We start from the raw sequence: 11,814 nt of genomic DNA, 5'->3' as shown, positions 1-11,814 counted from the left end.
TTATTAAACCCTTGGATTCATGCACGACGAGCCACCACCGAGTTTGTTGACCCTTCGAGCACCGAACCCTCTGTATAGCCCTATACCTTGTTTCTTGACCCATCCCTGAAACTTCTCTGCGGACAAAGAAAGAAAATAAAATGACAGAATAAGGGAAAAAAGAAGAAAAGAGAGAGAGGAGGAAAGAGAGAAAGAAAGAGAAGAAAGAAAAAGGAGAGAAGGATAGAGAAAGAATTAGAAGATAAAAGAATTCCTGTTGAGAAGACCGCCTTGGACCTGCTACTTAGAGTGTACCTCTAAGTCCTCTCCATTGACCACCCCAACTAGGTGTTGAGTGATCCCTCCCTACTAGAGTGGGTGTTCCAATTAGCGCCTCGCGCGCCTGTCTCTCCCTCTCTCTATTCTCCTTCTCTCGCATCACGCTCCCAGCAAATGGGACATCGCTTTCCAGGCCTTGTCGCTGTGCAGATGGCCCGCACCACAGTCTCCATTCTGAGGTCTCTCCAATGACCTCTGAAAGGGCGTCCCTTTCCGACAACCACGCGCCACACTCCTGCAACGTGTGTTCTGCCGAGTCCTCCCTATTCTCTCCGCAATGCTCGCATTCGGAGAGTTGCACCTTTCCTATTCGGAATAAATATGTGCCAAGCACCCGGACCGTAAGTAATTGGGTGATATGGAACGTAATTCCCCCATGGGTCCGATCTAGCCAGGTATTTAAATTAGGAGAGGATCGCGTTCCTTGTCGAGCACCCGCTATAGCAGTGGTCGCTGCAGGTGGATGTTCCATTGTCGTCTCGTTAAGAGAGCTTCCGACTCTCGGATCTCCCTCACAGACTCCTATGACGCCTCCTCATTCTTCTTCAGGTCTCCCGTTCTGAGGTAGACCCTCTTCCTCATAGCTGCAAGCAGGTGCAACGGTGGAATCCTCGCCAACATGGATGACGCCTCCAGGGATACGGTCCTGTAGGCTGAGATTACTCTCAGGTTTGTGACCCTCATAATCCATCCACCTTCTCTCTGTTCCTCCTGGAGGAGGTTAAAGAGTCGCACCATACTGGTGCCGAGCGTACAAAACTATTGAGAGGATGACATTTGCGTACAGTTTCCTCTTCGTCTCCCTTGGGCCCCTCAGATTTGGCATTAGTCTTCCTAACGAGCGTGCTACTTTGGAGACCTTTGCTTCGACATATTCAAAATGGTCCTTGAATGGCCAAACTTATCGTCTAGCTTACCCTAGGTATTTCATAGAGGTCCTCGTCTGTATAGCCTCTCCTCCGATATTCAACATTGGAAGTTGCTCGGGTCTTTCTTACAGAAGAGAACTGCCCTCCGTTTTCGGCAGCCGCGACTGTCAGGCCCAAGTATCCGTTATTCGATTAAGGACCAACCCGGTCTGCAAAATTCGCCCTTGCTGTGGCGGCCACAACCGAGTCTGCTGTTGCGAGAATCAAGGTGTCGTCTGGCGTAACAGAAGATCTCGCATCCATTTTATCGTACCCTCTTGAAGAAGAACACAGTCGTACCCAATGTTCCAGAGTGTTGGCCCCAGAACGAACCTTGCGGAACCCCCGCTAACATCCTCTTTCGCCACTAGGTTACCCCTCGCCATCAATGTAATCCAACTGAATCTACGAACAGTAGCTTGTCGATGATTCCTGCGTAAGTACTCTGGGAAGCCCTTACGTTGGAGGGTCTCTCTCGATCGTTTTTCCACGGCAATGAGTTAAAAGCATTGCGAATGTCCAATGCTAACTGCAATTACCGCTTGTCTCTCCATCATTATGGCCTCCATTATTGGTTGACTGTACTGCATCAGTAGTGCGTCCGCAAGTGCTTCTACCTTCGCGGAACCCGAATGATTCTCCGCGAGACCAAAGTCCGGTTCTCATTCATCCAAGTGTTGATCCTTGTACCAAGATCTTCTCTAGCACTTTGCTATCTCATTGAGGAGACATATAGGCCTGACCTTGGGTAGCTCTTCATCGCCACTACCCTTGCTTTGGGGATTAGGACCAACATGGCTCTTTCCATTCCTTTGGAAGGTTCCCTCTTTGAGGCACTGGTTAAACATGCCGTATAGATGCACCAACATATCCTTGGGTAATTTCCCAAGGATCCCTGATTTAATCCCGTCTGGGCCCTGGAGCTGTGTTGTTTCTTCGACTTGATCTTGACAACCCTTGCAACCTCGTGATACGTTAGTGGCCCACTCCTCGTTCTATTAGCCAACCGTGCCACAACAAGTTTTGGATCCGTCTCTCTTCCATACGGGAATAATGCCCTCCAACAGTAGATCCAAGACGTCCTGTCTAGCGTTTCCGTTTAGGCTTGGTGTAGACGTTCGGAGCTTCCTCAAGACTATTTTATATGGCATGCCCCATGGGTCTGCCTCAATTGTGTCGAGTAACTCTGCCATGCCACATGTTAGCCTTGTTGATCTCCACCCTCAGCTTTCGCTTGCATCTCTATGTTAGCCCAGAGTGTTCACCCGCTCCCTAGACTCATGCCTTCTCTTCGCGACGGGTCCAAGCCACGTCGCGTGCTTATCGAGATCTTCCGGAGTCTGTCTATGTCCGCTTTCCACCAATAGGCCTGCTTTTTCTTGGGTCTCCCTCTGATTCTGTTGGTGGCCGCGTCACTCGCACATCACGGATGACCCCATTATCCACTGGGCCATCTCGTCAGCCGAGCGTTTTCTCCTGGTGGGTTCGCGCAATGCCAGTCGATTGCAGCATGGAACATGTCTTCGTCCAGTTTGTTCCAGTTCCAATCGTGGATATCTGAAGCGATTCTCCTGGGTTTGGGTTCTATTAGCAAGAGAGTACTCGGCCCACATTCATTGCGATATAATCGTGATCCGAGAGCGACTCATCAAACACTAGCTTAGGACCTTCTACTCGTTATACAGCCGTTGATATCATCCCGTGGCTTACGTAAGATCTAAATTGACCACCCTTGTGGTCGTATACAAGTGGGCACAGAGCCCACGTTGATCAGTCGGAGATCATGTTCAGACTGCCCATTCACCGACCCATTCGCCTCTTCTATCTGTATGGGGCGAGCACCCACTGAGTCGACTTTGACGTTGAAGTCGCCGCAGATAAGCGTTCTTCATCCAAGAATCTTATGGCTATCCTAGCTTCTTCCAGGAATGTTAAGAAACTTTCGTTATTGCAGTTTGGTGAGATGTAACATGCAATAACGTTTATCCACCATGCTTGGCCACGACAAAGTCCTGTGCTCTGTACACTTGAGGAGCATACTTGGGCCGCGTTTGTTGGTCTCAGTGGATCGCTGCTAGTCCATTGTTGCTTCCGAACCAGTATGTACTCTCCGGGATATTTCTCGGTTCCGAGATAGCGCATATGGAATATCCCAACTCGATCATGTGCTGGTCTAGTAACTGTTGGGCTTGCCAGCTACGCGCCAGGTTGCACTGCAGGAGATTGTACATTGTCTCTAATGTCTCTTCGGGCCTCCGTCCCGCATCCTCCGTATCCATGGCTTCTTGAGGTGGCTGTGGTCGTGCCGCTCCAGTTGTAGCTCTGAAGTCTGCTTTGCACATCCCCGTACCGATTCTGTGATTGGAATCTTTTCCCTGCTCTGCACATAGAATGCATCGAACCGGGTTCGTGCATGTGAGGGCAGGGTGTCCTTCCGCTCCGCATCTATAACACGTTCGACTTCTATCCACGGTCGATGTGCATTTGACTCGCAGGTGCCCATGTCCCCAACACTTAAAACATTGGGTGGCCTGGCCTTCAAGATCTCGATGCGTGCCAACCGTCCATCCTATTTGATCTTGCGCTTGAGGAGGCCTTGTTTGCGGCTCCCAAAGGACATTGAGCCCAGACCGTGAACAGTCCATTGGTCATCGGTCGTATGACTCCCCTTTGACCTCACTTGGCTTACATCCGCCTGCGTTGCAATCACATCCGCCACTTCGTCGGTTTCCCACCGAATCATCTATGCCGATCAGACGAACATCTCCCTTTATAACCCGTCTTGTGACCTTGGCTTCGTCCCCCAAAATACTGCAGACTTTCTCCCGAGTAGTTCAGCTTTCGTGGCCTTGTCTTTTCCCGGCACTTCGATCAACAGTCCGCCGCTTACCGCATGCCTGATTGTTGTCTTTTCAATCTCTAGTTCTGGGGCTTGATCCGTCCCTGAGTTTCTTAAGCGCTGCCGAGTAGAGAAACCTTCCGCAACACCTTTGATTGCCACCCGCCGTGTTCGGGATGGTCTCCTCCTCTTCGGTACAGGGTTTGTTCTGTTTCTCCGTCTTCTGCTGATAGCATTGTCAGAGTTAGCCTTTCGTTGCTGTGCTGCCTGCTGCTGCTGCGGGTCGTTGGTGCTGTGCTGCGTTGATTGGCTTTCTTCTTCTGTTGCTTCTTCTGTTTTCTTGCTCGTAACTGCTGTCCACTCCATACGCTCGTCGTCCTTTGATTGGATGGCAGGACGCGGGAGAGGTGGGAACTCCGTTGTAGCCAAGGAAGGGGCGACTTGCACATTGCCAGTCACTCAAGGTTTTTCTCGGGATAGACTCGGTGCCTGGGATGTGCTTGCTTTGCCCTTGGATGCGTCCTAAGTTCGCGTCTTCTCCTTGTGAGTTCTACTATCTGCCTCGACAATTCGGCGTCCACTTATGATCCAGCTCCGCCGTTTCTCGCGGTCTAGTTTTCTCAACTGCCGGAATTGGTCTTTGAGATACCCTGAAGTGGTGGACGCATGACTACATCCTCCATATTGTCGTCATCTCGATACTTGAAGCAATTGTGACGTTTTTTAATGTTGTTTTGCTTCTATTCTTTTTCTGCTCGGGTTCTTTTTTTGAGCCCGCCTTGACTCTAGTTTCCTCATCCTTCCTAGATCTAGACTTGGACCTCGAGGCTTCTCTGGTTTTTAGCATCCATCGGAGAGGTTGCCTTGTCAGTGCGTTGGACATCAAAAGTTAACGCATTGGTCAGGTCCTGTACCTTCCTTTTAAGGTCTTCGATGTCCCTTTTCATCTTCGCCGATTCTTGCCTGGTAGCCGTGAGTTCCGAAAGGAGTTCTGCGTTGCGTCTTCTAAGGTATGCAGGATCTCCTGTATCCTCTAACCTTTCAGTAAGGAGTTTCACTGTCTCCTTAACTACTTCGACTCTTTTGCGGATTGCCCGCTAAGCGCGCCTTGGTAGCTGCTTCTTACACGAATAGTGTCTATATCTTCTAACCATTCTACCGCAGCGAACACTAGCATCATTTCACGGTCATTAGGCCAAGCTCTTCAGTCGTATGTAATGGCCGGAGTAGCTGATCGATAGTTGGCTCATCAGGCCGACGTCTGCGGATTACCTTCTTCGGGGGGTCTCTTGATATTTGGTTTGAGTTCCGCCTCCGAGCAAGGCTGGCTCGGTTGGTCCGGGGCAGTCATAACAATGTCTGGTCCGAGTCAGTCGTTACCAGTGTCTGGGGTTGATTTCCCACATTTCCTAAGCCCTGGGATCTTGTTTCCTGGCGAGAGTTTCTTTATTGTTCGCGGAATACATTTCGCTTTGCTGGTGTGCGACTGCGTCTTTTTTGCGGCGTAGGGTTATCCTCCTCTGTGCTTTATCCTCTTCTTTCCTCTCGCGTTTCCCCAAAAGGGGCAGTTGAGAAATCATCATGCTGCCGGATGTAGATGCCACTGTTTGGGGTCCCCACGACCTTGGTTCGATAGGTTTGAGCGATCCAAATTTGTAGCGCGGGTTTAAAACGTAACTTCGGTTGGGTGGTGTCCCCTCCCGTTCCTTCTTTAGACCACGAAAATAGGGCCAGCCTGGCTATCCTCATCAGCCCTTGCTTGAGGGGCTGTATTGTCTCATTATTCGCGGAAAAGAGGGGCCATCAGGGACGGGCAACCCCCAAATCTCATAATAGCGCGGCAATTTTTGGTATTTGGGCGATGGTTTTTTCGTATTCTTTCCAATTTCTCCCCCAATGGGTTTAACGCTTTTTCACCGTACCCTACAAATGCCGGGGAACCCTTGGCTTGGCGATGAAACCCCTTCGGTTCCCCCCCGTTTCTTCCCCGCGACACTTCTTGTGCTTCCGCTTTTAATCCCGTGAGAACCCCCCTTATTTTGTTCTTAGTTTTTATTTTTTGTCTATCCTTTTCAATGATCCCTTTTTAAAAAGGCTCCGGGCCGGCGCATCTCCCACCCACCGGGGAGCCCCGAAACGTGACCGGCACGCCCCCGACGGGGCTCAGGTACTCCGGGAGAGCCAGCATTACCGTGGGGGGGGAAATTCCCGCACCCCCGTCATGGTTCCGTCCCCTACAAGAAAACCCTTCAGGGGTTTTTCGCCTCCGAAAACGAGAGCCCTTTGTAAAGGGCCCACCCGAAGGGCCCCACGGAGGTTTGGGGGTGAGGACGCCGTCCCGTCCACACCTTGCCCCCCGTGGCGACCAGCACGTCCCCCCAGGGTGTCCGGGGGAAGAGACATCCCCTCCCCCGGCGGCCGGTTGAACGGGAAACGGTCCCGCCGGCCGGGGAGATCTCTCGTCGCGAGCCCCGCCCCGGAATATCGGGGGGCCCGACGGCGGGCCCCGGGCCAGCCCCTCCGGGCAGTGCCCCTTGGGTGTTTGCGCGGGGCTCCCACCCGACCGGCTGGAAATGTCCGAGGGGCCCGGGTGCGGGAAACCATCCGGGGAGCGGGGACGGAGACCCAGGCTACCCAGCCGGGGGGACCCCCGCCCGCCCCGGATACCCTGTCCCCGGGCCGCCTCGGATATGTCCGAGGGCCCCGGGCCCAACGACACACCCCCTGGGGCAAACCCCCTTGGGAAACCCCCGGGCAAACCCCTGGGTGACGGTGTCGTTCCTCCGCCGGCGTGACCCCCCCCGGGCGTTTTTCCCCCCGGGGAAAACCCCCCGGGGAAAAAGCCCTGGGTGATCACGCGCGGCTAACACCTCCCCACCCGGCGGCCCCCACCGCCAAAGAAACCCCCCCCAGACACCGGGGGGACCCCCCCAAAAAACCCCAGAAAAAAATCCCCCCGGAACAGAAGGCGGAACCCCGGGGGAGAAAGGCCCCCTACCCGGGTAGGCTTACGGGCACAGGCATGGCGGGAGGGGAAGCCCCGAAGCCCCGTGCAACCCCCTCTCCTAAGGGGTGCCATCCCAGGGGGTTTAAATTTCCGGGTCGCACCCCTTACCACATACGAGCGAAGCTTAAGGGGGAAGGGGGCCCGTTTTCCCCGGGGGGGGGGAATTTTCCACCCCCCGAAGAGGCCCCCAAAGCGGAGGGCGTCCCCCCCAGGCCGGGAGCGTACTCGTAAAAGTATGGTGCTGTTAGCACCCTTTTGCAAGATTCCTCTTGAAAAGGGTGGCCCCTTCGCCAGGGCAAGGCCGCGACCCCAAAGGGGAACCCCTTTTGGAACAAAGGGGCCCCTCTCTGTTTATGCTACTCCACCTTACTGAGTCTCGAAACACTTTGGACAAGTTTCGGAAGCATATTTTAATCATGGGCGGAACACCCTTTGGGAAATTGGGGGCCTGAAATTTCCCGATTACCTCACGCAAATGGGATTTTGTGGAGTTTTCCCAGTCTACGTACAAAGATTACTTACGACCCCAACGACTTTTCGATGAGCAATCGACGAAGCTATCTTTATACAGTAGAGTCACGGTAGGCCCCAGCAATAACCCGATCCCTATTTCCCAGCGCGAATAACCTCAGATCGCGGGTACCGGGGGGAGAATGCTAGATTCGCGTACCCGTAATGCGATCGGTCGGGGAAAAAACCCGAGCTCTGCTTTCAAATTTTCGCCCCGCGCCCCCCACGGCGAAACAAATTTTGGGGGACAGCGGGGGGGATACGATTTAATTATTTTGCGATGGAAACACGGGGGAAGTAGGTAAAAAAAAAGCCCCTAAAGTGAAATAGACGAATTCGCGTTTCAATTGCAGCCAAGGAACCCGGTTCGCGAACAACCCCGAGATGTTTAACAGCAGAAAAAAAAACTTTCGAACGCAAAAAAAACGGGCTTGGAAAAAGACCTGAATCACCGCAGTAACCTCGTGAGTAAGGGAAAGGGAAGTGGAAAAACTTTTGAACTCCATCCAAGGGTAGAAACCGAAAAACCGATTTAAGCGATCAATGATCAAGAAATTGAACGACTACGCCAGGGAAAACCCAGCGCGGGAAAAATACGATCCCAGCAAATTTCCAGCACCGCGGGACGCTTTTCGAGAAAGGCGTCTCCCGACCCCAACCCGGAACCTTATGATGTCCAAGGGGGTCTTTCGGGGGAAGCACTTGGACTATCCCCCCCTCGACGGTCGAAAATCCCCTCTTCAATTTAGAGCATGAGACCCCGCTAAAAAAAATTCCCATTCGTCCGAGCAAAAAATAACCCGCCACTTCTTAAAAGTTACGCGGGCGAGCTAAGCCCCGTAAAAGAGAAGAGTGCGAAACGATAACCAATTTCCCGCCCTTGAATGGAGCCTTGGATCCCGAAAACATCGTCAGTATCCGGGGAGTGAGCACAATTTCCAAAAACCAAACGAGCTACCCTTTGATTTCAAACCCGCGTTAAAAGATTTGCGATCTTCTATAACGACGCGGAACGCCGAGCGCAAGGAATGCACCGTGGATCAGTAAACGAAAACGACCCCCCTTAACAGACGATCTTTTTTGCGGGGCTTGCCACTCGCTATAGGATACAATTTAGACAAGAACACATCGCGACCGTTTTTAGTTTTCACCGTTAAAAAACTCGCGAAAAGGCGGAAAAGACAAGAAAGATTTGAAACCCCCCCGCCGTTCTACGAAGAATGTATACTTTTAACGAAAAGTCTTTACCCCCTCGACCCCAAAAAAATAAACACGAAACGTTTTTAACAAAGATGGACTCGAGCCGAGTACTCGCCCCGCGTCGAACAAGCACGGACAGTAACGGCCGTTTTCCAAACCTAAAGTACACGTCACAGAGACGACAAAAACTTACAGAAAGAAAGAGCCAACCAAAAGGGTCCCGAGAAAATAGACCAACGAACCAGTAACAACAAATACGTTGGTACGTAAAAAAACCGGGACACGAAAAAAGAGGAGGCCGGAAAAGACAATACAAAACTCACGTCAGAGAAATCCCCCACCTCGGGCCCCGGGACGAAAATCGACGGGAACTTCGGGAAAAAAAAATCGTCCCAATAGACTAATAAAGCGGGCAAGGTTACGCCATAATTCATCTGGCGATAAATTTCCTTTTGCACAAGCGGTTTCTCGCGTTACTGGTGGACGTTTTAAAAAGTGCTCTCATTTTTTTTATGGGCAACCCGCGGGGGCCGGGTAACCCCAAGGGAACCCAGAGCTTGAGATTCGATTGAGGTATCGGAGGAGAAGGAAATGACGGGGGCGGGTCGATAAATAAAAATTTTAAGTTTAATTTTATTTTTTTCATTTGTAAAATTTCGCCGATATAAAGTTTTGTCCGCGTGGTTGTGGGGAACTTTTAAATCGAGTTATAAAATTTCAAGTTCCCTATTGGATTGTAGGCTGATTAAGGGAAGTAAAGGGAAAAAAGCGAAATTGTCTGAGCTCCTTCGGGAAAGAAATCGCAGTTCGTTTATTTTTGGGGGTTTGCGGTTTTTCCCCGCGAAAAAAGTTTAGGTCTTGTTTTTTAGGAGGTGTAAAGGGGTTTTGGAGAAAGGATAGTGGCTTGGGGCCGGAATTAATATTTGGGGTGGGGAAGAAATTTTGTTTGATTTGATTTAGTATGGCGGATCCGGGAATAGGGATGAGAATAATCGATTTTAAGGTGGGAGGTTTTTTACGGGCGAGTAAGCGCGGGGGAAGGGGGCGAATGATTATTCGTTGGGGAAAAATTGGACATGTAAATTAAGAGCCCTTTTGTCACGTTTACGTAGTCATGGAGATGTGCTTTACGATCAAATTTTATTTCCCCCTCGGAAGGGGGAGACCCCCTAACGGAGGATAAATTTTGGAAGTGTTTTCGAAGGGGGGAAAATTTTAATTTAGAATAATTGAATAAAACTCCGTTTTTAATCGTGATCCTCGTTTTGAAAGAAATGAGATGAAAGGTTGCTATGCTAGAATGCCCTTTTACTGTTAAATTTAATTTCGTTTGGTCAATAATTTATAATTAAACAATATCGACTGCAAAATTTAAATGGTATAAAACTAGGATGTAAAAATTGGAAAAAAAAAAAGGGTTCCGAAATGTATTAAAATCTATTAAGAATATTAATAGTGTAATTTCAAACCAAAAAAATTTAAAACTTAATTTGAAAAAATAGTTTTTTTAAAAATTATCAAGCCTCTGTATTTTTTTGGGAAAGTAATGTTGGTTGTAGAGCAGAGAAGAGTAAGCAGGGGGAAAGGGTTAAAGAAGTACACGGTATCCCGTGTAAATTTTGGTCCTTAAAGGAATGCTAGTCCTTTACTAAACGTGATCCAGAATCGTAGCAAAGAATTTTTCCTTATGACAGGTATTTATTATAAAAAGTAAATAGGAAAGGTAGTCAAAGAACGAATATCAAAGCAAAAAAAGTAGTTTGGTGTGGTAAAGTATTGAATTGGAAAATGCAAAATAAAAAAGCGAAAAGAATAGAGGATAGGGTTATCCGGCGGGCCGGGTTCGGTCCCTTTCTTAATAGGGTAAGCGACGTACTTTTTCTAAACGTCACCTCGGAGACTTTCGAATGTACCTTCGAAAAGGGTATAGTTTTAATGGAAGAAGATTAGCGGCATCAATTCGCTATATGGGTAGGAAACAGGGTTTCATACATATTAAATAAGCAGTAATACATAAAAACATAAGTATATTTATTATAATGAGCAAATAGTATGGAAATTTATTAAAATGTATTGTGATTGGATAAAATTGAATAGATGACGATTGAACGCAGACGTGGGAGCGAACGTTGATTGAAATAAAATCGGAAAAGCAGATAAAATGGGGTTATTCATGTTCAAAATTAGGGGGTTTGAAATGTAATGAAATTGAGTTAATTGGGGTAAATTTAAAAATAAAGATTAAAAATTTAAAGAGGGCCCCTCGGCTTTCTATTTAGGGATTGGAACTGGCTTAAATACCACAAAGGTTTGACAATTTAAGGCCTTTCTATGGGAAACCTTTTCTACTGTTTTCCCTCGGTCTAAGTTGGGAGCCTCGGGCCCGGCCGAAATGGCGGCTGGTTTGTTGTCTTTGGAATCCGTAGTAATAGGGTTAGCTGGCTGGGTTAGAAGAGAACTTGGCTGTGCGGTGAACAACTTTTGGCGTCCTGCCGTTTTCCCTCCGGGCGCAAAATTTATATCCGTAAATGTGGTCGCTCCTCCCTAGGCGAGCGGTTAGCCAATGGCAAGGAGATGGCCCGGGAAGTCCGGAGACAATTGTTCCCGGGAGATTGCGACGGTTAAGTCCGGGAGTGGTTAGTAGCGATAGCGGGGTCCTTGATGATCTCGCCCGGGGCCTCCGCTTTCCTTTTCCCTTTCCGGGAGGTAGGGTTGCCTTTTTTAGTAGCGCTCCGATTTATTTTTTTTTCTTAGTAGGGAAGGGGTGCTCTTTTGGGGATCAGCTAGCGGCTTGCAAAGGGCCCTTTCAGGTTTCAACGTTTTCAGCGTTGCATATGCTAGTTTTTGAACTTTCGATCTTTTAATTTTCTTGAGAGTAAAACCGAGTTCCTAATAAAACGGGTTCAACCCAATTTTAAAATTTTTAAACGATATAATTTTTTTAGGTTATTTTTAGAAAATGTCGATTCCCTTGCGTTTTGAAATAAAATGCATTTTCGTAATTTTTTTATGAATTAAAAATCATAATGGAC

The 11,814-nt window shown here is 49.2% G+C and overlaps 1 protein-coding gene across 1 annotated transcript; it reads right to left on the bottom strand.

Moving 5' to 3' along the window:
- Positions 1-283: 283 nt before the first annotated feature.
- On the bottom strand, positions 284-790 carry LOC146724319 (uncharacterized). The gene has a single exon (XM_085480027.1). The coding sequence runs from the start codon at positions 788-790 to the stop codon at positions 284-286; it is 507 nt and encodes a 168-aa protein (XP_085336153.1).
- Between the last annotated feature and the right edge of the window lie 11,024 nt (positions 791-11,814).

This window comes from Nylanderia fulva, unplaced genomic scaffold, assembly GCF_048542155.1.
Source record: "Nylanderia fulva isolate GAGA-0341 unplaced genomic scaffold, ASM4854215v1 Scaffold1381, whole genome shotgun sequence".
NCBI lineage: Eukaryota > Metazoa > Arthropoda > Insecta > Hymenoptera > Formicidae > Nylanderia > Nylanderia fulva.
This window is presented reverse-complemented; position numbering and strand designations above follow the sequence as displayed.

Excerpts from the sequence above, each read along its gene's own strand:
- LOC146724319 (XM_085480027.1), bottom strand. The coding sequence starts at position 790 with ATGGAACATCCACCTGCAGCGACCACTGCTATAGCGGGTGCTCGACAA.